This window comes from Choloepus didactylus, chromosome 1 (assembly GCF_015220235.1).
Source record: "Choloepus didactylus isolate mChoDid1 chromosome 1, mChoDid1.pri, whole genome shotgun sequence".
Taxonomy (NCBI): Eukaryota; Metazoa; Chordata; class Mammalia; order Pilosa; family Megalonychidae; genus Choloepus; species Choloepus didactylus.
Window position 1 is genome coordinate 2380786 of NC_051307.1, and position 24775 is coordinate 2405560.

The following is a 24775-nucleotide window of genomic DNA, read 5'->3' on the forward strand; positions in this document are numbered from 1 at the left end:
AGTGGAGCCAGCCTGGGCCGGAGAACAGGACGTGCATACCTGGGTGTTTATGCAGCACGTGCTACATAGCCTCGGCCAGTTTTTTAATTTTTCTCCTTAAACAAAAGACCTTAATACAAAGCAGAGAATCAGTGGCTTGAAGCTAGATGAAGGTTTTCAGGTCTCCTGACTCCTAGAAATGGCCTCGGGGGCTTGGCCAGGGTAAGGGGCCCCCGGGGGCTGTTGCCCTCCCTAGAGCAGCAGAGAATGTGGTGAAGTTCCTGCGGGGGAGTCCGCTGAGCTGCGCTGAGCCGGGCTTGCTTGGCGACTTGGAAACATCGTTTAGCCCCCTGAGCCCAGTTGCATCGTCTGTGATGAGGGGTATTGGCTAAGAATCCAAATAACTGCACTTACTGCTCCTTAGCAACTGTAATACAACCCAGGGCATCCAGAATTCTGAAGCCTGATTCACGCCTCACCTGGTTTCTGTGGCGGCAAATCAGCAGGTGGACCGGGAATGGTGGAGCCCGTGTGGCCTGGCCATTTGGGATTGTCCTTCTGGGCCCTCGAGTTTCATCTGACGGGGATGGTGATGCTTTCTTTATTATCACATCCAATTTATGTCACATCTCTCATTGGTTCAAGCAGAATTTACAAGGTAGAGTTTTCATTCTGTTTTGTCTTTAAGAAACCTACTTCCCAGTAAAAGGAGCCCTTGGTGTTTATGCGCTTAGTTTAAACGCGTCTTTTTCTCCGCCCTCCATCGTGCTGGCTGCTCTCAGATGGCAGGGTCCCCGCAGGGAGATGACACAGCAGACTGTGGGGACCTGAGTTAACCAGAATGTTCCACCAAGGTGAACCCTTGGGCTGGAATATTTCTGGGGCTTGACAAGCCCATCAGCCTGACTTCTGTGTCGGCCCAAGTAAGGGGCAGTCCCTGCTGCCCATGAGAAATGTGGCAGGAGCCGCCAGCAGAAAGAGGGATGCAGGATCAGAAGCAGAGTCCTTGGGCTGTGCAGTCACTGTGCCGACTTCTCGGGGGGCAGTCCTGCCCCAGACACTTTCCTCTGGACCCCGGGGTCCAGCAGGGTCTGAGAGCCCGCGGCTCCTGGCCGGCAAGGAGGTCCCCGAGGCCTCACTCCACCCCTCAGGCCAGTTGGTGGGACCATGATGGCTGGGCTGTGTGCAAGGCCCCTCGGGACCCGCCTCCTGGTGGGGACCCAGCCTCGTGAACCCCCGGGGCGGGAGGGCCATGCCAAGGGAAGCAGGGAGCCGAGCGGCTGCTGGGGTTCACAGGCCTTGCAGGCGACTAGAGAGGGACCCTGGGACTCTGGGACTTGGTAACCAGCACAGGAGGAAGAGCCGAGAGCAGAGGATGGTGCGCCTGGCCGCTGACCACACCACACCATGGCCAACTGTGGCCAGATGGCAAAAGACTCAAAGGAGTGGTGCTTTGGCAAGAGGACAGCAGCCTCGTGGCCTGGGAGGCGTCGGGCAGTGAGGAGGGCCCTGGAAGCCCACTCATTGCTTTTCTGCCCCAGAAACCCCCACCGCACCACCTCCTCCAGTGGGAGATGTGCCTTCCTGGCCCAGCTCCAGAGTTCAGCTTCAAGACCCACCTCAAGCCACAGCTTCCAGACACCTCTCCACCCAGCAGCAGGGCCCACTCTGCATGCAGTGGCACCGCTGTCCTCCCCACTGGGTCTGGCAATGGCACAGGGGCAGGGGCCCAGTGTGGGGTGGGCATGCTGGGGAGCCTGTGCAAGTGAAAGACTGCAGCTCCCATCATCCCATGCAACGAGAAGCAACCACCTTCCATCACTGTGCATTTCCAGAAGACCCTCACATGGGCTTTGCTTCTCTTTATTTTTATAAGCAGACGAGGCATGGCCCTGCTCTGCCACGGCCCCCAAACTATCCTCTGATGTTTTCAGAACTGCTGACGTGCCCTTCCCCGCCACCCTATCCATGAGAGGAGCCCAGTTCTTTGTCGGCAGCCGGAGGAGGATGAAAGGCCTGTTCACAGTAAGGAGGGAGGTGGAAGGATGGATGGATGGATGGACGGATGGATGGACGGGTGGATGATGTATGGCTAGGTGGATAGCTAATGGATGGATGTGTACATGGTTGGATGGATGGCTGATGGGTGGGTTGATGGATGGATGGATGGATGAATGAATGGCTGTATGGATATATTATGGATTGATGGATGGGTGGATGGATGGATAGAAGGGTGGGTGGGTCAATGGACAGATTATGGCTGGATGGCTAGATGATGGATGGATGGTTGATGGTTAGATGTTGGATGAATGGATGGATGGTTGGATGATGGATGGAAGGATGGATGATTCGATGGATAGATGGGTGAGTGGGTAGATGGATGATGGATGCATGGGTGGATGGATAGGTAGATTATGGATGGGAGGGTGGGTAGATAGATTATGGATGGATGGGTGGATGGTGGAGATGGAAAGATTATAGATGGGTGGGTGGATGATGGATGGATGGATGGATGGGTAGATAGATGGATAGATTATGGATGGGTGGGTGGATGATGGATGGTGGATGGTTGGATGATGGATGGATAAATGGATAGGTGGATGCATGGATGGATGTATGGATAGGTGGGTGGGTGATTGAATAAATTATGGATGGGTGGATGGATGGATGGTTGGATAATGGATGTATGGTGGATGGTTGGATGATGGATGGGTGAATGGATGGATGGGTGGATGGATGGATGGAAGAATGGATGGTTGGATGGTGGGTAGGTGAATGGATGGATGGAAGGATGGATGGATGGATGGTTGGATGGTGAATGGGTGGATGGATAGATGGGTGGGTGGGTGGATAGATGGGTAGATTATGGATGGATGGGTGGATGGTTGGATAATGGTTGTGTGGTGGATTGTTGGATAATGGATGTATGGTGGATGGTTGGATGATGGATAGGTGAATGGATGGATGGATGGATGGTGGATGGGTAGATGGATGTACAGAAGGATGGATGGATGGATGGATGGATGGTTGGATGGTGGATGGGTGGATGGATAGATGGGTGGGTGGGTGGATAGATGGGTAGATTATGGATGGATGGGTGGATGGGTGGATGGGTGGATAATGGATGTGTGGTGGATTGTTGGATAATGGATGTATGGTGGATGGTTGGATGATGGATGGGTGAATGGATGGATGGATGGATGGTGGATGGGTAGATGGATGTACAGAAGGATGGATGGATGGATGGATGGATGGATGGATGGTTGGATGGTGGATGGGTGGATGGATAGATGGGTGAGTGGGTGGATAGATGGGTAGATTATGGATGGATGGGTGGATGGGTGGATGGTTGGATAATGGATGTGTGGTGGATTGTTGGATAATGGATGTATGGTGGATGGTTGGATGATGGATGGGTGAATGGATGGATGGATGGATGGTGGATGGGTAGATGGATGTACAGAAGGATGGATGGATGGATGGATGGATGGATGGATGGTTGGATGGTGGATGGGTGGATGGATAGATGGGTGAGTGGGTGGATAGATGGGTAGATTATGGATGGATGGGTGGATGGGTGGATGGTTGGATAATGGATGTGTGGTGGATTGTTGGATAATGGATGTATGGTGGATGGTTGGATGATGGATGGGTGAATGGATGGATGGATGGATGGTGGATGGGTAGATGGATGTACAGAAGGATGGATGGATGGATGGATGGATAGGTGGATGGATAGATGGTTGGATGGTGGATGGGTGGATGGATAGATGGGTGGGTGGGTGGATAGATGGATAGATTATGGATGGATGGTTGGATGAATGGATGGATGGGTGGATGGTTGGATGGTTGATGGATGGTGGATGGTGGATGGATGGGTGCATGGATGGGTGGATGGATGGGTGGATGGGTGGATGGGTGGATGGATGGGTGGATGGGTGGATGGTTGGATGGTTGATGGATGGTGGATGGTTGGATGATTGCTGGATGGGTGGATGGATGGGTGGATGGGTGCATGGATGGGTGGATGGTTGATGGATGGTGGATGGATGGGTGGGTGGGTGCATGGGTGGGTGGACAGCGGGTGGGAGGAGGATGGATGGATGGACACTATAGCTCAGTTACTCTAAGTTAGTCCACAAGAAAAATCCCCGTCTGTGATTTAATAAACTTAAAAGGGTGGTTCTCTACTGTGTCTCCCAGTTGTCTCTCCAATAGCCAGCATGCAGGTTTTTCTCTTCTAGCTCTAGAAAATGTCAGATTTCCCCACCACACTGTACCCTTCCTTCTGGGGCAGCACGGGTCATGCCGCAGTGGTGCCAGGCCCCTCTCCAGCAGCCGTGGGAGCTGAGCCGGTTGTCTGTCTCTACAGGGCCTGATGAGGCAACTGGTTCTGGTGCCAGGCTCAGATGCTACCCCACAGCTGTGTCCCAGCCAAAACCCCGAGCTGGCCGTGTTGTCCATCCCCCCGATCCTGCAGCGTCTCACGGGAAAACCAGAAGACAACGAGGTGCTCAAATATCCCTACGGTTAGTAGGCCGAAGGGCCACTCCCCCATGCCGATGCCAGACACCCCAATACCCTTGCCTCATGGTGGGCAGCAAATGGGCCAGCCTTCTCCGCCTCTCCTGGGGGGTCCTCTCATTGCCACAATGACAGAATTGGCCAAGAGAGCCCTCAAGCTCCGTGAAGAGGGTATCGGGCCATCGAGATGCCAGAGTTGTCCTGTCCCCCTCCAACCGGGCCGGCCCTCCAACCCTTGCTCAGGCAGAGCCGCGAGGGGAGCCCTCGCCCTCCCTGAGGACCCCAGGCTGGGTGCAGGTATCAATAATTCTAGAAAATCTCCCTTCCCTGAGCCTTCTCACTCCCACCCACCGCTGCTCCGTCTGCCACAGCAGTGTTTCCGGCCCACCCGCCTCTAACAGACACCCATCCTCAGTGTGCGGCCCCGGAATCAGGCTCCAGGCCCCACAGGGTATGTTTGTATTTTCTGTAGGCACCCAGCAGCCCAGAGGGTTTCCCTCACTTTGCTTTCTTTCATTTATATTTGGGTTTTCCAAACATACGTTTTTAATGTTAGCTGCATTTATTGAACTCCCACGCTACCTGGAGAATCTGAACCCCTGTCCCCCAACCAAGGTGCCCCTTGTCTCCACCACCCTACACTCGCCTCCCCCTACCCCAGCTCTGAGGTGCAGAAACAGCCGACCGCCCCCCTGGAGCCCCGGGGTCCTCGTTCCGGAGCCCCACATGGAGTGCGTCCCAGGCCGGCATTTCCTTCCTGGCAGGGGCACCTCGGGGTTCCCAGAGGTCTCGGCAGCCATGGCTGGTCCTCGGCAGCCGCAGCCCCGGCCGGTGGGACTGGAGGGAGGCCTCAGGAGCAGCTACTCCGATCCCCCTGCTCCAGCTGGAGGCTTGGAGAGGCCAAGGCTGGTCAGGGTGGGACGGGGCTGGGCCACGGACCCCCTTGTGAAGCTGTGACGTGGCGCCAGCCAGCTGGATGTGCTTGATCCGAGAGGGACGTGTGGTGACTAGAAATGACTGGAGTAAAAGTGGCACAGAACTAAGCAACAGGGACGTTTAAATAAACCAGTGCCTCCAGCCAGTGGGGTAGATAGGAGCGGAGGCCAGCAGGGCCCTGTAAGTACTAAGAGGTTCCAAAATGCTAAAGATCAAACGGAGAGAAGCTCTTCCTTTGTGGGCGAGCAGATTACATGCACGGCATCACGGTTCCCTCCGTGCAAATGTCTGGGGCACGTTGCTTCTCTCTCAGGTTCTCCCTTTCCTGGCTGGACAGAAAGGGTCCTGAGCAGGTCCTTCCGGATCCGGAAAGGCAGAGGTGGCCCCACCCTCACCCCCGGGGGCCGGGCTCCACCTCCGGATCCGGTCTTCCCCAAGGAGCACTGACTCAGACCCCCGTCTTACCCCCTCTTCCACTCAGAAACGGACCTGAAGGTGACGCTGGGACCCCAGCCCCGGTGCACCAAGCTGGAAGACGGCCAGTTCTGGTTTGACGCCTCCCGGAAGGGGCTGTACCTCTGCATGGGCAGCCGGTGGATTCCTGTGTTAGCAGGTGAGTGGGTGGTGTCCGGCCGTGACCCGTGGGGCCCCGGGGGCGCAGGACACCAGCCTTCCCATACACTCAGCGGGCAGCTCTGCCACGCCACGGCCGGGGCGAGTGGAGTTACTGAAATGTGGTCTCGGGCTGGCTCTAGATGACCACAGAGCCTGTCATCCAGGTGGGGCCCTGGGCCGTGGAAAGGGACAGCTCCCTAATTACACCTGCTCAATGGGTGTCAGTCAGGAGGGCCCCAGGTGAGCCAGGGCACCATCATCCCAGAACTGCGTGTCCTTCACCAACGTGGCTCTCCTCAGCCTGGCGCACACACCGCTGGGCCTCGAACCCTCTGCAGCTCGTCCCACACCAAGGGCAGAAGAGCAAGCAGACGCCCACACACCCCCACTCCGGAGGGGCGGGCTGGCTCCCAGGGCCCCGCCGCCTCCCTGCCCACCCCCAGCCCCCTCAAAGTCGTGGGGAAGAGGCAAGGGTGACAAGGACAGCAAGGATGGGGAAGCACTATTCCTGCAGCGCACGTTCACAAGTCCCCTGCCCGTGGGAAGGGAGAGCCGGCCTTACAGTGTCGTCCAGCAGGGCTGGGACAGCCGAGCCACCCCGTCTCGTCCATCCAGGGCCCAGCCTTTGTAGAAGCAAAATGTTTTAGCAAGGGTGCGACATACAGCTTTCCTTCTGTTGCTATTTTTGGGGGGGCCCTGCAGCTCACTACTCAGGCAGAGCCCACAGCCTGCCTTTGGCAGCGCCAGGCAGAGAGCCCTTGGTGAGGATCTGTGCCCGGCACGTGGGGAGTCACACTGTCTCCGGGAGCCAGCAGCCGGGATGAACGCCACACACCGGCCTAAGCCACAGGAGGTTTCCACCTCGCTCAGGAGGCTGGAGGCCCGAGCTCCAGGCGTCGGCAGGGTCACTCTCTCCCGGAGCCTGTTGTGTTCCGGACAGCCTCCGTGTCACAGCGCACGCTCCCTGTTGCCGCTGACTTCCGTTCTCTGATTCCTGGGTTCTCTCTCTAAGGCTCCCAGGCACAGGGATTAAGACCACCCTGATTCCACGTGGCTGCACCTGAGCGGGGTCCACACGCCCTCTGACAGCATCCTCGAAGGGCCGTGCTGACAAACGGGCTCCGGAGTGAGACTAAGAGCGCGTTCACTTTGGGCACAATCCAATCTGCCACCCCTGGGCCCGGGCTCCTGGCGGCTGGCTCCCGGGAGGAAGCGCAGGTTCTTGGGGAGCGTTAACCGGGTCTCGATTTTTCTGTCACAAGCCAAGGAGAAGCTGGACTACGTGGAGGAGCACCAGCGCCTGGCCACGCACGCCGAGACCCTGGGCATAGAGCTGTTTGCCATCCCCGAGGGCGGGCTCTTCGTGGCAACAGCCAACCCGAAAGCCACCTCCGCCGTCTACAGATGGACCGACGGGAAGTTCCTTCTGTATCAAAACATTCCCACGCACCAAGCGCAGTCCTGGAGGCATTTCACCATCGGAAGAAAGGCAAGTCTGTGCTCGGTGCCCTTCTGGGTCCTCTGTAGCCTGGAATAATCCAAGTCCAGAGGCTTGGGCTCCTTACACGGTGTCACGGGCTGTCTCTTTACACCTCAGACCTGTGATCTCCGTCAGAAAAGGCCTGAGCCTCAGCAGGTCGGGATTCAGTCGGTTTGGGCTTCATTAAGTGACCTGCCGCTCAGTTAAGAGCACAGGGACAGACAAGAGTTTGTAAGTAAAGAGCACTCAAGACAGGAATTCAGCTTTAACACATTTTACTAAAGAAGCACTTAAGGTAAAAGGAACAAGTTTACAATGTAAAAATTAATTAAGCATTACCAAACCTGGGATCCCCGACTCCTCCAGACGCAGGTGGACATTAGATCAGAGAGCTCCTTCTTGTCTCAGTCACAGAGTATTTATGGCATCTGATATGCAGTAACTTTAATTAAGTCATATTCTATTTTTACATTAAATGATGCTTTATGAACACAAATGTCTCACAAAGCAAAGCCTCTCGATCCATGAGTGGTTCAAGATCAGAGGAGGGGGTCCACGATGTTATCAGAGACGTAGCCTTGCATATCTGCAAAACTCGACTGATAGTGTTTTTACTAATTAAGCTATGACTTCTGTAAGAGCAGTGTAACATACTTTTACTTGTTTAACAATTAGAAAGGAGATTACTATTACTTGTCTCTAACTTGTTAATATAGTTTCCTCATTTCATTCTATGATTAGTTTGCCCTTTACGTCATGTTGATAAGCATACATTTGATTAGGACTGTATTCAAGCTTGCCACATTATTTACGACTTCTCTGTGATTCAAGTAACAGCAGCAGCCCATCCTGTTTTCACAGAGGACCAGGTGGTTACATGTTATCTAGATCTAAGAAAGTTGAGAGGGCCTTTCTGCTTTCTTGAAAATATTCACAGCTTTTCCGTGTAGCTTCTCCTTGAGTATAATCTAATATGGGACTTGAAGGAGATGAATCATCTGTCCCAGTTATTATAGTAAGGCCTTTCCACTTTCCATCATTTGGAAATTGTACTTGAGTATTTTTTAGGTAAAAGTTCTGTTCAATATGCTTCTATATCGGAAGGGATTACTGGTTCTTCACCCTCAGAACAGAAAACATCAGGCAGTGAATGTGAGCAGCATGGAGAGGTGTCAGCATCCTCAGTATCAGATTTCTCAGATGAGAGATTGTCCTGCGACAGGTCCTCAGGCAAAAGTATTTCTCATGTTGTAAAACCTTGTTCCCATCACAGAAGTCACTCAGGGTCATATGCATTTAGCTTTGTCCCTCGACCCAGAATAGGACTTTTGAAAAAGTCCATTCATGTTTCTGCAAAATAGAAGACACGCTCATCTCTAAGACATTACCAGTTTCTATGTGTCTATCGCGACCCATTATCACCACACTGAAAACCTACTTAGGTGATTTTACTCCAGCTGGTGACACCGTCAGCAAAGCAGAAATGCTTTCCGGTCGGAAGTGCTTCTTTGCTTGCCCGGCACACCTCGGAGAAGCCAAATGGAGGTGGCTCAGGCACCGAGGGTGAGGGGCCGGCCCCAGGAGGCCTGGCCTGGGTGACCCCGCAGGCTGCCCCCCTTCCTAGTCGGGGACTGAGCTGAGCCGAGGGGGTGGGGTGCTGGAGAGGGCCAACGTGACAGGAGCCCAGTCCCTCTGGCCCAACTGGGCTCCAAGAGGCCGTGTCCTGGGGACACCGTCTCGGGGCTGCCCCCAAACCATGAGTTTCCATCTAGCCATTCACTCACCCGACAGTCGTGCCGCGTGCAGCAGGGCATGTACCGGGCACTGGGGTAAGATAGGGAACCAAACAGACAAAACCCCCGTCTCTGGAGCCTGCCGCCGCCCCCCACGTCTGTTCCGTGGCCAACGTGGTCAGTGCACAGCCAGCCCATTTTTGTGTTTGATGACATATTGAAATTTTTTTTTCATTATTAAAAAATGATAAATTTACAGCAAAGGAAACCTGGGGGATTCAGGAAAACAAGGGGAAAATATTTTTTCTGGTCAGCGAGGTAAATACCTGGATTCCACGGCCCCTCATTTGTCAGCCGGTTGACCATCAACCACACGCCCCCCTGGGGCTCCAGGCTGTAACCGCCCAGCGCCGTGACCTTGTCTCCTGTACCCCCATCGTGAGCCCCACTATTTTCACGTAGCGGATGAACTGCATCCTCAGGTTGAGAACACATCATGCGTCACTGGGAAGTTTTTCTGTGCATCTGAGTCATGATGAATATTTTTGTCCGTAAAGCTTGTCCTGAATTTGGGAGTCTTATTAACCTGCAGATAGAGATAGAAGTAGAAGAAATGAGCTAAGAAACATGGACATGTTAAGGGGTCTTCAGAAACGCAAGGAACAGATCCGGGGCTGGGGTCTCGGCCGGCCCCCGCCCCCCAGGTGCGGTTGACCACGGAGAGGTGGCTCCGCCCGGTGACGGTCACTGAGCTCCGGCCCCTCGACGCATCCCTCCGAGTGTCTGTTTCCTCCAAACTGAAAATATCCGCGGTGCCCCCGAGCCCTTGCCCCCCACCCCCATCTGCACTGCGGGTCTGCACGGGGACACTTTTGCACCCGACGGCTCGCTCTGAGGAAACGGGGTGGCCTGCTCTGCTCCCTCCCAGGTCTTCCTGGCCGTGGCTAACTTCGGAGCGAACGGTGAGGGCCAGGAGTTCTCCGTCATCTACAAGTGGGGGCGCAGGTCGCGGAGGTTTGCGCCGTACCAGAGGATCGCCACCCACGGCGCCCGCGACTGGGAGGCCTTCCAGGTGGACGGGGAGCACTTCCTGGTCGTGGCCAACCACCGGGAAGGTGAGGAGCGGGGCCCCGGGCCGGGGGGCAGATGCGCCCACTGGGGGCGTTTTCATCTCATTAGAAATATCCAGCCCCTTTCCTCGGGCTCACCTTGAAATACCTGGCCGTCGAGCTAAGGCTGAGAGGCACGAGCACAGCACAGCCACCTCCTTACCTGTCCAGCCAGGTGGGCAGACGCATGTGCCCAAGCAGGTACCCGCCCATGGGAGAGCCGCCCCTCGCTCCCAGTGCCGACACTGCCCACCAGCTCTCTTTCCAGTTGGGACTAACCACCGCTCCCCTTTGGGAGGGCTCTGGTGGAAATAGGTGAGGAGCTGCGGCGTTTGTGCAGCACGCTCAGGACCGACAAAAGGGAAGTTGGCACGCTGGTGAACGGCTGCAGCAGACACTGACAGCTGGTCTCGTTTCCGTGGTGCCCATGGGTGCCTCCATCCAAACACAAGCGCTCTGTAACACCAGTGGGTGTGGTGCAAGCCGCACGGGCCCAGGAGGGGTCCCTGTTCCTGTCCCTCCCCTCCTATAACTCAAGGAGGTGACAACCCATGGGAGCGGGCAGCCCGGGAGGGGATGGTGACCCAGCCCCCTGGTGTCCACCTGAGTCTGGGACCCGCCAGGCAGGGCTCTGGGGCGCCGGGGAGGAGCCCAGACAACACTGCTCATGGATGAGGGAGCCCAGGGCCCCTTCCCAGCCCAGGGGAGCCTGGCCCAGCCCTGGTGTGCACCAGGTCGTGGGGACGGGAGGACAGAGAGCATGGGCAGGGCGGGCAGCTCCTCGCTCTGTGCCAGGGGTGAGGGTCGCTGAACTGGCCGGGTGGGGGCCTCTGGGCAGGGTCCTGGGGTGCATCCCAGGCTCTGCACCCCCTCAGCCCGGCCCCCCGGCTTCCAGGTGACAACCACAACATCGGCAGCGTCATCTACAAGTGGGACCCGCGCACCCGCCTCTTCGAGGCGAACCAGACCATCGCCACGGCCGGCGCGTACGACTGGGAGTTCTTCACGGCCGGGCCCTTCGCCTTCCTGGCCGTGGCCAACGCCTTCGACGGCACCTCCACGCGGCTGCTCTCCCACCTCTACGTCCGGCTGCGCGGCTCCTTCCGGCTCTTCCAGTCGTTCCCGGTGAGCACCCTTGGACTCCGGCTCTCCTCTGCCCCCCGCCTCGGCCCCGCGCCGCCTCCCGTCCCAACGAGCACTGCTGGGCAGGCCAGGGAGCAGAGTGAGGCCCTCGGCGGAGACCTGCTGACGGGGTCGGGACCCCACTACCCCCACATTCTTGAGCACAGCCTGCACACCCAAAAAAAGGAGGTGGGAGGCCCTGGACTGTCCCTCCCGGGGGCTGCCTGGTGGTGTGGGGTTTTCCCAAGCAGCACAACACAGGCCTCCTGGGGGCAGAGAGAGCCCCCAACACCTCCCCCTCCAGAGCAGGACCCCCTGGTCTGATCCATCCCAGTGCTGTCCTGGGACAGCACTGACTTGGGCATGTGAGGTGATGGGCGCTGACCCGGGCAGGTAGGGGGGTGGGCCACATGCTGAGCTCCCCTTTGGAGCCACCCAGCTGGTTCCAGCCACACAAGCCAGCAGAACCTTGAGTCGAGGCAGTGATGAGATTGTCAGGCTCCAGCGACGTCCCCTCCCACCCAGTGTGCCGGAGTTGGGGGCTGGGCTGGCCGAGCGGCCTGACTCTCTGGGAGGGGGCGGCCTGGGGACTCCACTGGTGTTCCTGGTGGAGAGGTGAGGCCCCCACCTTGTTTGCTGGCACCAGCTTCTTGTCCTCGAGAGCCACCCCGCCTTGGGTGTTCCCCCAGTCGGGCCCTGGTCACCAGCCTCTACATTTAGACAAGAAGCTGAACTAGAACGTTCCATGAGTGCCCGTCTCATCTAGAGTAGCCTGGGGGTGGGCACGGGGGCACAGGCTTCCACACAGGAGGAGGAAGCCCAAGTTCAGGGCCGGTGGCTCGAGGGTGCCGTGCACCCCGCAGAAGGGAGACGAGGTTTTGGGGCAGTGGGAGTGTTTGAGATGCTGGCTGGGGCCCAGGAAGGACAGGCCACACCAGGCCCCACATTCATCCATACAGCATTGAAATGGACGCCCGTCTCGAGCCCGGCCGCTGCAGCCCTGGGGACACAATGTGGACAAGATACTCCCACCCCCCACCCCCTCCTCGAGCCTCAGTCCGACGGGCAGAGTCGGCTGTGCACAAACCAGCCTTAACCAACATGGTGTGAACTGCCAGGAACGCCCAGGGCACGCTGGGAGCAGTGTCCGAGGGTCGGAGAAGGGCTTCCCTTAGGGTGGACATGCGACAAGCCCCAGGATGGGAGGAGCCGGCCAGGAGGGATGCGGAAGGCAGGTGGGGCGGAGACCTGGTGGGAGGGGCAGAGGCTGCTGGGCCGGGAAGGGGCATCAGGGGTGCCCGGGGCATGCCCTGACATGGCCGGCGGGGTGTGGACAAGGCCGCACTGGAACTGGCTCCCTGGCTGCAGGGAGCTCCCCTGTGCAGTCAGGAGCTGCTGTGCTGGCCCAGGAGGGCAGGACGGGTGCTGGGCGAGGAGGTGGGAGCACAGGCGGGAAGCACCAGGAGCTGGGGAGGACTTTAGGAGGCAGGAGCAGGCAGGAGGCAAGGACGGCTGGAGCTCTGTGGGCAGCGGTGCGGCTCCCCGTGATGGGGGGCTGGGGGAAGCAGGCCTGGGGATGGGGTGGTGCTGCCACGCGTTTGCGGCTCTGCATCTCGGGAGGTTAGTGGAGGCACCGGCTGGTGTCTGTGGACCGTGGTACATGGGCACCTGCCGAGAGTGTGGTGCTGCCCGTCCTCCATCCTGTGATCCAAGTATCGTTGCTACTTCCCTTTACACACGGGGAAACTGAGGCACAGAGAGGGTAACTTGCTGGTAGCCCACAGCTGGACTGAGGCAGAGCTGGGATTCGAACCCGGGCCATCTGATGGCCCTTGCTGGAGTTAGCAAGGTGTCAGGGAGCCTGTCGGGAACGCAGGTTCCTTGCGCCGTGTCCATCGCCGGCCCAGCGCTCTCTGAAGCTTACGGCTCCGAGCACAGTGGATCTCCCTTGGGCCCGGCTTCCATCGCCGTGCAGGGCCTACTTGCTAAACTCGAGCTGGAACCCCCAAATCAGCAATCATGGCACTTCCAGGATCATTTGTGAGAAGAAATGCAAGTTGCCCGCCACACACGTTCCCACCCGAGATGGAACAGGGGCCCGTGCCTTCCGGCTCGGTTCGCACCCTGAAAGCTGTGTCCTTTCCGCGGCACAGCCACGGCCACGTCCCCACGTGCTTTCCTGGGTGATGTCGTTAGAATGGCCCCAGCACAGCGCTGAGCGGCCGTGCAGGGATCCCCCGCGCGAGCCGGCTGGGGTGCTCGGGGAGAAGGTGCGTGAGTCATCACAAGCTGAGACCCACGTCCAGGAATCCACGCTGCATCCAGCGGGCTCCAAGGACCCGCCCCAGCGCCGCTCACGTTCAAACCTGCTTGGATTTGTGTCCAGAGCTTGGTGAAACGTTGCTGCAAGATGTTCTGAGGGAAACGATACATTTCCAGATGGAGTTACATGGGAGCAGCCTCTACCAAGGCAGGTGAGCAAAGAACCTCCTGAGAATCAAGCTTGACACATTGAAGGAGGAAGCAACAGACTAAGGCGACTGCACTGACGCACACGGGAAAGGGGCAGAGAAAGTGTGAGCAGAGGCCGGCGGGAACCCCAGTGTGGGCTCATTACTTCAGGGGCATCCCAGGAGCACTGACTCAGCATTCATTACTTCACAGTCATCCCTGGGAGCGTGGACTCAGCATTCACTACTTCAGGGTCATCCTGGGAGCACTGACTCAGCATTCATTACTTCAGGGTCATCCCTGGGAGCATGGACTCAGCATTCACTACTTCAGGGTCATCCTGGGAGCACTGACTCAGCATTCACTACTTCAGGGTCATCCCGGGAGCACTGACTCAGCATTCACTACTTCAGGGTCATCCCGGGAGCACTGACTCAGCATTCATTACTTCAGGGTCATCCCTGGGAGCATGGACTCAGCATTCACTACTTCAGGGTCATCCTGGGAGCACTGACTCAGCATTCATTACTTCAGGGGCATCCCGGGAGCACTGACTCAGCATTCATTACTTCAGGGGCATCCCGGGAGCACTGGCCCAGAAGTCATTACTTCACAGTCATCCCTGGGAGCACTGGCTCAGCATTCATTACTTCAGGGTCATCCTGGGAGCACTGACTCAGCATTCATTACTTCAGGGTCATCCTGGGAACACTAGCTCAGCATTCATTACTTCAGGGTCATCCCTGGAGGCATGGACTCAGCATTCATTACTTCAGGGTCATCCTGGGAACACTAGCTCAGCATTCACTACTTCAGGGTCATCCCTGGGGGCACTGACTCAGCATTCATTACTTCACAGTCATCCCTGGGAGCGTGGACTCAGCATTCATTACTTCAGGGGCATCCCGGGAGCACTGACTCAGCATTCATTACTTCAGGGGCATCCCGGGAGCACTGGCCCAGAAGTCATTACTTCACAGTCATCCCTGGGAGCACTGGCTCAGCATTCATTACTTCAGGGTCATCCTGGGAGCACTGACTCAGCATTCATTACTTCAGGGTCATCCTGGGAACACTAGCTCAGCATTCATTACTTCAGGGTCATCCCTGGAGGCATGGACTCAGCATTCATTACTTCAGGGTCATCCTGGGAACACTAGCTCAGCATTCACTACTTCAGGGTCATCCCTGGGGGCACTGACTCAGCATTCATTACTTCACAGTCATCCCTGGGAGCGTGGACTCAGCATTCATTACTTCAGGGGCATCCCAGGAGCACTCACTCAGCATTCATTACTTCACAGTCATCCCTGGGAGCGTGGACTCAGCATTCATTACTTCAGGGGCATCCCAGGAGCACTCACTCAGCATTCATTACTTCACAGTCATCCCTGGGAGCGTGGACTCAGCATTCATTACTTCAGGGGCATCCCGGGAGCACTGACTCAGCATTCATTACTTCAGGGTCATCCCTGGGAGCATGGACTCAGCATTCACTACTTCAGGGTCATCCTGGGAGCACTGACTCAGCATTCATTACTTCAGGGGCATCCCGGGAGCAGTGGCCCAGAATTCTTCCCTTTAGGGTCCCAGAGACTTCACAGCCACCACCACCCTGAGTAATCAGAATTGAGTCTGCAGAAGAACAATGTGGGCATCTTGGATTGGACGACCCCGTGCTTGGGTGCCCTGGGGCTAATTTGGGAAGGGTGTGGAGCAGCCGATTCCCTGATGCGCGAGCCTGGGTACCTGGGATTGGGCCCCAAGGCCCACAGGGCTGCAGATGCTAGAGCCTCCCAGGTCCAGCGAGGTGAGTCAGGGCTCCCGAGAGGACTTGGACAAGCGAGGGCGGCAGAGACAAACGAGAACGGGGGCCTTGAGCAGCAGGAAAAGGGTCTGGGGGCGGCCTCGGCGCAGGCGGTGGGTGGTGGGCCGACAGCAGTCGTGGGGAGCGCCTCGGGCCTGAGTCAAGCGCGTGTCGTCAGGTCGCGCGGGGCCAGGAGAGCTGCCGGGTCAGCCGCCCCCGGCCGGAGCAGGTGGGCTCCTGGGCTCCCACGTGTGGGTGCCAGGAACGAGGTGCTCGAGGAGACCGAGCGGAATCGGGAAGGGGCGTGAATGTGTTCCCTGCGGGACGATTAGAGCAGCTGAAGAGCTTACTCTGCAAAGCAGCCTCAAGGACCATTTCCGAGTGTCTCCGGACCAGCTGGGCAGGGCAGACACCCGCGGGGAATCGAGAGCTGAGACGCGCACCCAGGGATGGAGGCCGCAGCAGGGGCTGTCCGGTCAACCGAGTGAGGCGTTTTTGATTTTTTGTTTTATTTGTTTTTCTATTTTGTTTTTTGTTTTGATTTGTTTTTTTGTTTTTTCCAGTTGGGGTTGTCAGAAAATGGGGAAGCTGTCCAGGGGTCCTCATTCTAATCTACAAAACAGGTGATAAGAAAGGGGATTCCTGAGTGAGGGATAGGGAGCGCATTGTGAAGAGCATAATATTAGACCACACTGTGAGCCTGCATTTCCTGTATTTGAGCAAGAAGTTATGATATGACAAAAGACCAATTCAGGGATGTCTCCTTGTGCTGGTTTGTGTATATTATGTCCCTCAGAAAAGCCATATTCTTTTAATGCAATCTTGTGGGAGCAGATTTATTAATCTTTCTGATTAGGGTGTGACCTCTTGATTGATGTTTCCATGGAGATGCGAGCCACCCAACTGTAGGTGATAACACTGATTAGATTATTTCCATGGAGGTGTGGCCCTGCCCATTCAGCGTGGGTCTTAATTAAATCACTGGAGCCCTGTAAGAGCTCAGACAGAACTCAGTGCTGCAGCTGACAGAGACATTTTGGAGATAGCCATTGAAAGCAGATGTTTGGAGACATTTGGAGATTCTAGCCCAGAGTTTGCTCTGGAGAGACAAATGTCCTGGGAGAAAGCTGTTTTGAAACCAGAACCCAGAGCAGACACCAGCCACGTGCCTTCCCAGCTGACAGAGGCTTTCCGGACGCCATCGGTGTTCTCCAGTGAAGGTAACCTATTGCTGATGCCTTTGTTTGGACACTTTCATGACCTTAGAACTGTGACTTTGTAACCAAATAAACTCCCTTTATGAAAGCCAATCTATTTCTGGTGTTTTGCATAACGGCAGCATTAGCAAACCAGAACACTCCTTCATCGTGGCACTTTATGAGGGGCCCCAACCCCCAGAACGAAGTTTCCGGCAGCTAAGGCCCACCCACGCCCACCCCTCACCGTCAGCCACAGACAGACCACTAAGGATCCCCGTGAATTCAAAAAAAGCCTGAAACCTGAGGAAAATAAAGAAACACATAGTCACTGGAAGAAACGGAGTTAGTTCTAGAAAAAGAAGAGAATTTTTTAAATTAAGATCTTTGGATGCATTCAAGAAGTTATTCCATTTATAAAACAAATACCAAAATGCTGTGAATAAAAAGAGATCCTGGATATTAAAAATACGACTGCTGGCATTAAAAGAAGGTGTTTAGTAACACGGCTGGGAGATTGGAAACCTCCCACCACAGAGGAGTGACTGCCACTGCAAAAGCAGGAGGGACCTGCACCCAAAACTCAGTTTGGACCTGGGGACTGAGGCACGCCGAGAAGGCGGAGAGGCTCCTCTCTCACTTTCAGAGGCCCCGGAGAGAGCAGGCAGGCCTCGGTTTCTGGTGGCCGGGGCGGGCCGGGGTGAGGGGCTCTGCTCACAGGGAGGGGCTGGCAGGGTTTGACCTTCCCCCCAGTGCCAAAGGAGGGGGCACCAGGCCTTCTTACCAGCTTGTCCTGGTGCTGGCGGGGGCGTGGGGATAAAAGCTGTCAGCTGGACAAGAGGGGAGCCAGCTCCTCACTGCAGCGGACAGGAGGGACGAGAAGGCAGGCTGAGACAGAGAATGGACCCAGGACCCCATCGCCCAGGTCCTAGAAAGTAGAGAGTGATGGAGTCACCAAAGAAAGAGCTGGTCTCCACCCGACGCATCGTGAGAAACCTCTGCAGGTGGAGAACAGAGAAGGCCCCAAAACCTTCCCCAGAGGAGACAGGGGGTCACCCCCAGGGCACAGGGGTGTCAGAGAACCCAGACCTCAGCACCCCAGAGGCTGGGAGGCAGGGCAGGCACACCCTCGGGGCCTGAAGGAAAATGGTTTCCAACCTAAAATTCTAGGCCCAGGGAACGGGGCAGGATACACACCCTGACTCCCACCCTCCGGGAAGGCCCGTCTCGCCCGCCTGAGCACGAGGCCTGTGTCGGCTCTAGAGGGCACCCAGCCCAGGTGGTAGGGGGCACAGAATGTTCCAGGAGGGATCACAGGAAAGAGGGGGCCTTGCTCCATGGGGCATGTGTTCCAGCAGTTGGAAAACAGGCCATGACCAAAGCACTACCGCAGATAGCAGGGATGCAGATGGCAGGAGGGCGGCTCGGGGGCCACCCGGGGTGCAGGATGGCGCCTTCCTTTCTCTGATAAAGAAAGAAGGAAGGGCGGATGGAAGGTCAGGGAGGGAGAGCAGACGTCAGGAAGGGGCGATGAGAACCCGGGATGCATGGTCCCAGTGTGACGCAGACAGGCACACTGAGAGTCTGTTTGACGTGGGGATGGGACGTCTCCCCGGGGAGGCACGGAGACAACTGCGGGAGCCACATCAGGGCGAGCCTGGCTCGGGGAGGGGAGAGGGGCACAGGGGTGACTGTGAGCCTCTCGAGTCAGCGTGGGCAAAGCCCGGGGTGTGCCTGGGCTCTGGTGCTGAGCTCGTGTGTCGGGGTTTAGGGGGGTCGCCCGGGGTGGGGGCACGGGGTGGGAAGTGGGTGGGAGCACATCCGAGGCGCTGAAGGCGACTGCAGGAAACGGGGGGCTGCTTGCGGTTACTCCCAGGTGAGCGAGGCCGGACGGGGTGGCTCTGGGCCGGATGCAGCCTTCTCCGATCCCACAGCCTCGTGCTGGGTCCGGGATCTCTGCCTTCGGGAACGGCCTGGCCTCTCTTATTCTCCTTTTTAAAAAGACCCTCTGCCACCCACGAGGCTGGGGGAGGAGGGCACGGCTGCCTGTGGTCAGTCCGCTGATGAGTCTGTTTCTGCCCCTTTGGGGATGCAAATACCATGAAGGGGCCCACATAGCCCCCCACCCCACAGGCCCCCTGGTCTGTCTGCACAGCCCCCCACCCACAGACCCCACAGCCTGCACAGCCCCCACCCCCAGGTCCCCGGGCTGGGATCCCCTGGGCCGGGCCCCCTGCTCCTCCGTGCTGGCCACCCACCTGCAGTGGCCTGTCCCTGGCGAGCAGCCTTCGCAAAGCCCTGCCGAGAGCTTGAGAGCACAGCGCTGGGCCTGGGTCACCAGCCTCGCCCGGGCCTTGGCCTGTCCCGGAGGCCTGAGGGAGGCCTTGCAGGGTGTGGCCGTGAGGAGCAGGCCCTCGTGCAGGGCCATCCCGGAGCCCAGGGAAGGGGGAACGCCCGGTGGGCACAGGACGCCCCTGCACACGGCCTGCTATGCCCAGGACACGAGGGGAGAGTCCGGCTGGACGGCTGGTGATGCTCAAGAGGGCAGGGGCGAGCTGGGCAGGCGGTCAGGCCGGGCACCGGCCACCCAGACCCGCGGGGACAGGGACCCTCGGCCGGGAACGCGCTGGCGCCGCCGGGCTCCTCCGACCCCCGTGAGGCGCCTTCCTCCCAGCCGCGTTTCAGCCGCTTCAGTAACTCCTCACAGCCCACGGAGCTCCACTTTAATGTTTTGCCAACATTTCTGGTATTGTGTTTAGGTCCTTTGGGCTCCCGGGGTGTCTTAATTTGTTTACTGTTTGGCTTGCAGTGTTGCAATGCCTTTCATGACGCGCGCTTTGAAGCAGCAAAGCCGAGATGCTTTGGACACTGAGCTCTCGGCGAGGGACGGGGGGCGCAGAGGAGCTGCACACACAGAGGGGCTCAGGGGTGCACCTGGGGGGTCAGCGGGAGGGGGCAGAGGCGCTGAGCTGGGACTCCCCAGGGGAGTGTGGGCACCAGAGCCCCAGCCCGGAGGCAGGGTGTGCTCCGGCAGCTGCCAGCCTGGGAGTGGGCTGGGGCCCCTGCGGGGGAAGAGGGCACCTTCCTGGGCACCAGCCTCTCAGCCTCCCTGTGCCCCTCCACCAGGAATTCCAGAGCCTTCCTCCATGTGGCAGAGGTCAAGGCACAGAGGAGTTGGCCTCACCAGCTGGGACCGTCCCCAGGAAGCTCCTGCGCTGGCAGCTGCTGGGCCACGTGATCCCGGAGATAAAAGCAGCTGCCAGCATAGGAGCATCCAGGAGGGGCAGAGGGGGAACGGGGCAACGGGGGCAGCTAGCAAAGAAGTGGGGTTCATTACCCAGGCAGTTGGCTGGTGGGGGTGCTGTGAGGCTGGGAGGAGCGGGGAGCACAGGCCAGGAGGTGACAGGGTGGATGATGGGCCCGCAGACACCTGGAGGGCGTCAGAGATGCCACCCAAGGAGGTATCATCTGGCAAAGCTGGGGGCTTGTCTGAAACGTGGTCTCAGCTAAGGACACGAATGTGCAGGCAAAAGTAAAAAGTGAAAAGCAGAAAATCTGGAAAAGGACCCTGAGCTGAGATTCCACCTCCTTCCCTGCCCCAAATCCCTGGAAATGAGAGGAAAACACACCAATACAGACACATCCCTGCACATGTGTACACTCACACATGCACGTGCCCTGTGAGAACCTGTGTGCACACAAAGACGTGTGCACGGGCACGTGTTCCTGAATGCAGGCACCTGTGAGCATGCTGTGCGAGTACACAAACACGTGTGTGCACACAAACACGTGTGTGCACATGCCCACACATGCACAACGAAGCCCCCGAGAGACACTTGTTGTCTCGTTCACTCCTCCTCTCTCCCGCCATGGGCTCGCTGCCCACCACGTCCACCCAGCACAACACAGACCCTGTGGGCAGGGCCGAGAGTGTCCCTGGCTTCTGCAGCTGCTAAGTGGCACCCCCATTTACATTGGTGCCCATGTCTGCACCAGCCTCTACACACAGCCCAGCGTGGTGGGCACCGACACCAGGCACCGTAGCATCTGCCCCGTGAGACCACAGCCCCTCATCCCAAACCTGCGAGGCCCAAGGGGTCAGAATCCAACATGTTTCAGCAGGCGCGGTGGGGTCCCCAAACGTCCCTCCCATCTGCCCGGACAGGTCTGGAGCAGTGCCCGCAGTCAAGACCCCCCCGTCTCTGTGGCCTCATGCACGGATATTCACACCGAGTGGGGTGCAGACTTTAAAGGCCTCACCTGTTGAGGCGGGACTTTGCCCCTAAATGAGCTTGCTGCAAACAAAAAGATCTTACAGCTTTCAAAGCTTTGTGGTTTTGGAAGCGTGGAGAAGGGTCCATGGCCTCATTGCCCTCCAAGGGACCCCAAATACTACCACTGCCCCCCAACAAATGCACATGCATGCACACGCACATGCACAGACACACGTGTTCACACGTGCACACACATGCACACACACTCCCATTGCAGGGACAGGCAGGGAGGTGCCAGGAGCAGAGCAGGGCGAGTGCAGCCAGGGGCACGGTGGTTCAGCGGGAGGCTCCGGAGCCGGCAGGTGCCCGCTGCAAGCCCTGGCCGGGCCACGTGCAACTCTGAGTCTCTCACCTGAGATTGGGCGTGGCCACGAGAGCCGTGTTGCAGGTCGGCAGGCCGGGGTGAGCCTCGGAGGGGCTGCACGGGGAGCTGTGCCCTGGAGGGTGACTTCTGCTTTCTCTGTCCAACAGGAGCCGGCAGGGACCCAGGCAGCGGGGGCAGGTGGCAAAGGTTGGGGGGTCTGCTGGGGGTGGGAAGAGGCGCCAAGGGGTCCCCTGTGCTGGCTGGGGAGCGTGCTGAGCCCCGAGCCAGCCAGCAGCTGCTTGTCCTCTGAGGCCCTCCTTCCACAGCCCAGCTGCCTGCAGCTCCCAGAACCCGGCCTTTGCCCAGGACCCCCTCCCCAAGGCCCTGTAGGGCTGCTGCCTTCCCTGGGTGGCTGGGCAGGGGACCCTTTGTGGTGGCCTTCCCCTGGCCCCCAACCTCAGTCAGGACAGCGCCCCAGACCACAGAGGCGCCTGCTTTCCTTCCCCAGCAATGTGTGCTCTGATTGCCGGGACCCGCCCGCCCTCGAGGGAGGCTGTGGGGCACCCGGGTGCTCCCAGCTGCTGATCCGGAGGCCACCATCCCGCGAGCTGCTCCGAGCCTGCCGGGCACCAGGCCAGGGGCTGGCATGGCAGGGCTGCGGGGAATTCCACGTGGAGGGTAGGGCTGCCAGCCTAGCAGGTGCCGGCCGGCTCGGCGCCTGTGCCAGTGAGGTTTGGCAGGGCCGTTTTGATGTGGGAATTTAATCACGTCTCCCTGGTGAGCCCCTAATGGAGCTTTGATTCCAGGAGTGGCTGGAAGCCAGGCCCCAGGCCTGGGCGGCCTCTGCCCCAGTGCAGCCCTGGGAGCCGGGGACTTCGGTCTTCTGCCTCCCCCCACCCCATGCCCCTTGGCCCCCTGCCCTGGTGCCTCTGCCCTCTTGGGTGGGACTCACCACACCCCCTGGTGCTCTCTAAACAACACTCACACCCTCCTCCCGTCTGTGTCCCGAACATTCCTAGCTCCTGTGGGTGGCACAGCCGTCCAACCAGCACCCCAGCTCATCACCCCTCTGCTCAAAAGCCTTCTCTGGCTCCCCAGTGCCCTCTCGTAGGTCCCAGCCCCTTTCCATGGCCCCAGGACCCTCCCACCTGGGCCCAGCCTCCCCTCCTCCCGCTGTGCCCCCACCTGCTCCCAGGCCATGCCGAGCCCCTGTCCTGGCTCCCCCATGCCCCTCAGCATTTGTCTTGTGCTGCTTCTGCCGGGGTGCCCCTCCCTGCCTTGCAGCCCCATGGCCTCTCCCCCGTCCTTCCTCTGGGCACTTCGGGGTCTCTCCTGCTGGGGCTCCCAAAGCCCTGGGCAGCCCCTCCACGAACCTCCCAACTGCCCACCCTCCACTCCGGGGCTCGTCGAGGCCAGGGCAGGTGCTCGGCTCACACTGGGGCCCGGTGCCTGGCTCAGTCACTCTCATTGCATGGCGGTCGGGGGAGCTCTTGCTGCTCTCCCCTGACCCTGAGAGGCCACAGAGCAGGGACCCCAGCCCCTCTCCTGAAGAGGGGTCTCACATCCTTCTGCTCCCGAGACCCACTCTGCACTCACCTTGCCCGGGCGGGGATGATGCCAAGACAAACATGAGCGTCAGGCAGCTCACAGCCGGAAGGAGGGCCTGTGGATTTGGAGACTCGTGCTGCATGGGTGTGCATGTGTGTCCTGTGTGCATGCCGGTGTGTATGTGTGTTCCTGCAGGTGTGTGTGCACAGGCATGTGCATCTGTTCATGTGTCTGTGTGCAGGTGTGGGCATGCAGGAATGTGTGCATGCAGGAGTGTGCACATATGCACGCAGGTGTGTACACATGTTCATGCAGGCGTGTGTGTGTGCATATGCGTTCAGGTGAGTGTGCACATGTGTGCGTGATTTCCATCTGACCTGGTTCCCTCAGCACGAGGTCAGGGGACCCTGTGATTCACTAGTGCCGTGACGCTGTTTCTCCTCTCCCAAGTCCCGTAGCTGTGTTTGCGTCGCATCCGACATCTGGGAGGGGTGTTTGGAAACCGTGTTCTGTGAAGCGCCGCCCCCCCCAGTCCAGGGCCCCCGCTGCTTGTCCGAGAGGGGTCAGTGCAGGGCACCCTGAGAGGGTCACGCCTCGGATCAGCCGCAGCCTCTTCCCGGCCACACTCCACGTCCTGGGGGACCTTCCAGGCTCTCCATGGAGGGAAATTTGAGCACCGCAGTGGCGAGGGCAGCGGCTCCGAGAGGCACAGCTGCTGATCACGATGGCATTTGCCCCCGTCCGCCAGGAAGAGCCGGCTGTGGCATGGCCCCTCCCCACGGGGCATCAGGTGACCCCTTGGAACATCGCTGCCCTCACCTCTAAATTCAGGGCAGAACCAGCCCCGACCCCGGGGAGCCTGGGAGGAGAGGGCCCCAACCCAGGCTGCCCGCACCTGGCCACGGGGTCAGCGCCCTTGGGTGTCCTGGTTGCAGCCGGCACCACCGGGTCCCACGAGCCACCCTCCCAGCTTCAGATCGCAGTTGGTAGCCCGGTCTGTGTGGCAGCCCCGGGCTCTGGACCCATTTCGGAGGCTCACCTGTGCAGCGGGGCCAGGGACGGGCGGCGGCACCCCCTGCTGCTTTGCGGGAGAACGCGCAGGGACAGACAGGCTCAGACAGACGGCTGGCAGAGACGCCCACAGGGGTCAGCTGGGCACGGAGCTGCGGGCACCAGCCCTTCTGCGAGGCTGGGGGTAGATAGAACATCATCCATGGTGGACCAGGGGCACCTCCCGGAGCCGTCGCCCCCAAGGCCACCAGGCTTCTCCGGGAGGCCCTCCGGGGCATGGGGTGCAGCCGGGAAGAGAGGCCGTGGCCAACCCGAGGCCTGACCCTCTGCCCCAGGCCAGGACGACCGAGTGACAGCCCAGCCCCGGGATGCAGCGGAGATCCCTGAGCCCAGAGACCGGCTGGCTTCCAGCGGGCGGCTGTGGGCTGTCCCTTCCCTGCTTGTCCCCTTGTGTGCACCCGGGATGCAGTAGGACCTGCCTCGGAGCGTTGGCCAACGCGAGGCCAGCTGGGGGAGCGTCCACCATGACCCAGCCAGGACGGGGTGTCCCCGGCCCCAGGGCGGCTGGTGGGGCCATAGAGGAGCATCCTCTCAGAAGCAGGCACCGGCCCTCAGCTCACTGCAGGTGCCAGAGCAAAGGAATTCCACCCAAACTGCTGACCTGCACGACAGGCAAAAAGGTTTTT

General features: G+C 58.8%; 1 protein-coding gene across 1 annotated transcript in view; it reads left to right on the forward strand.

Annotated features, from left to right (window-relative positions):
- The window catches only part of TSPEAR (thrombospondin type laminin G domain and EAR repeats), a 319882-nt gene that overhangs the window by 271555 nt on the left and 23552 nt on the right, over positions 1–24775 (forward strand). Inside the window, exons 4-9 of the mRNA XM_037830557.1 lie at positions 1914–2004; positions 4352–4508; positions 5921–6052; positions 7317–7543; positions 10196–10382; positions 11272–11501. Coding sequence (XP_037686485.1) covers positions 1914–2004; positions 4352–4508; positions 5921–6052; positions 7317–7543; positions 10196–10382; positions 11272–11501 — 1024 coding nt within the window. The remainder of the gene's footprint in view (positions 1–1913; positions 2005–4351; positions 4509–5920; positions 6053–7316; positions 7544–10195; positions 10383–11271; positions 11502–24775) is intronic.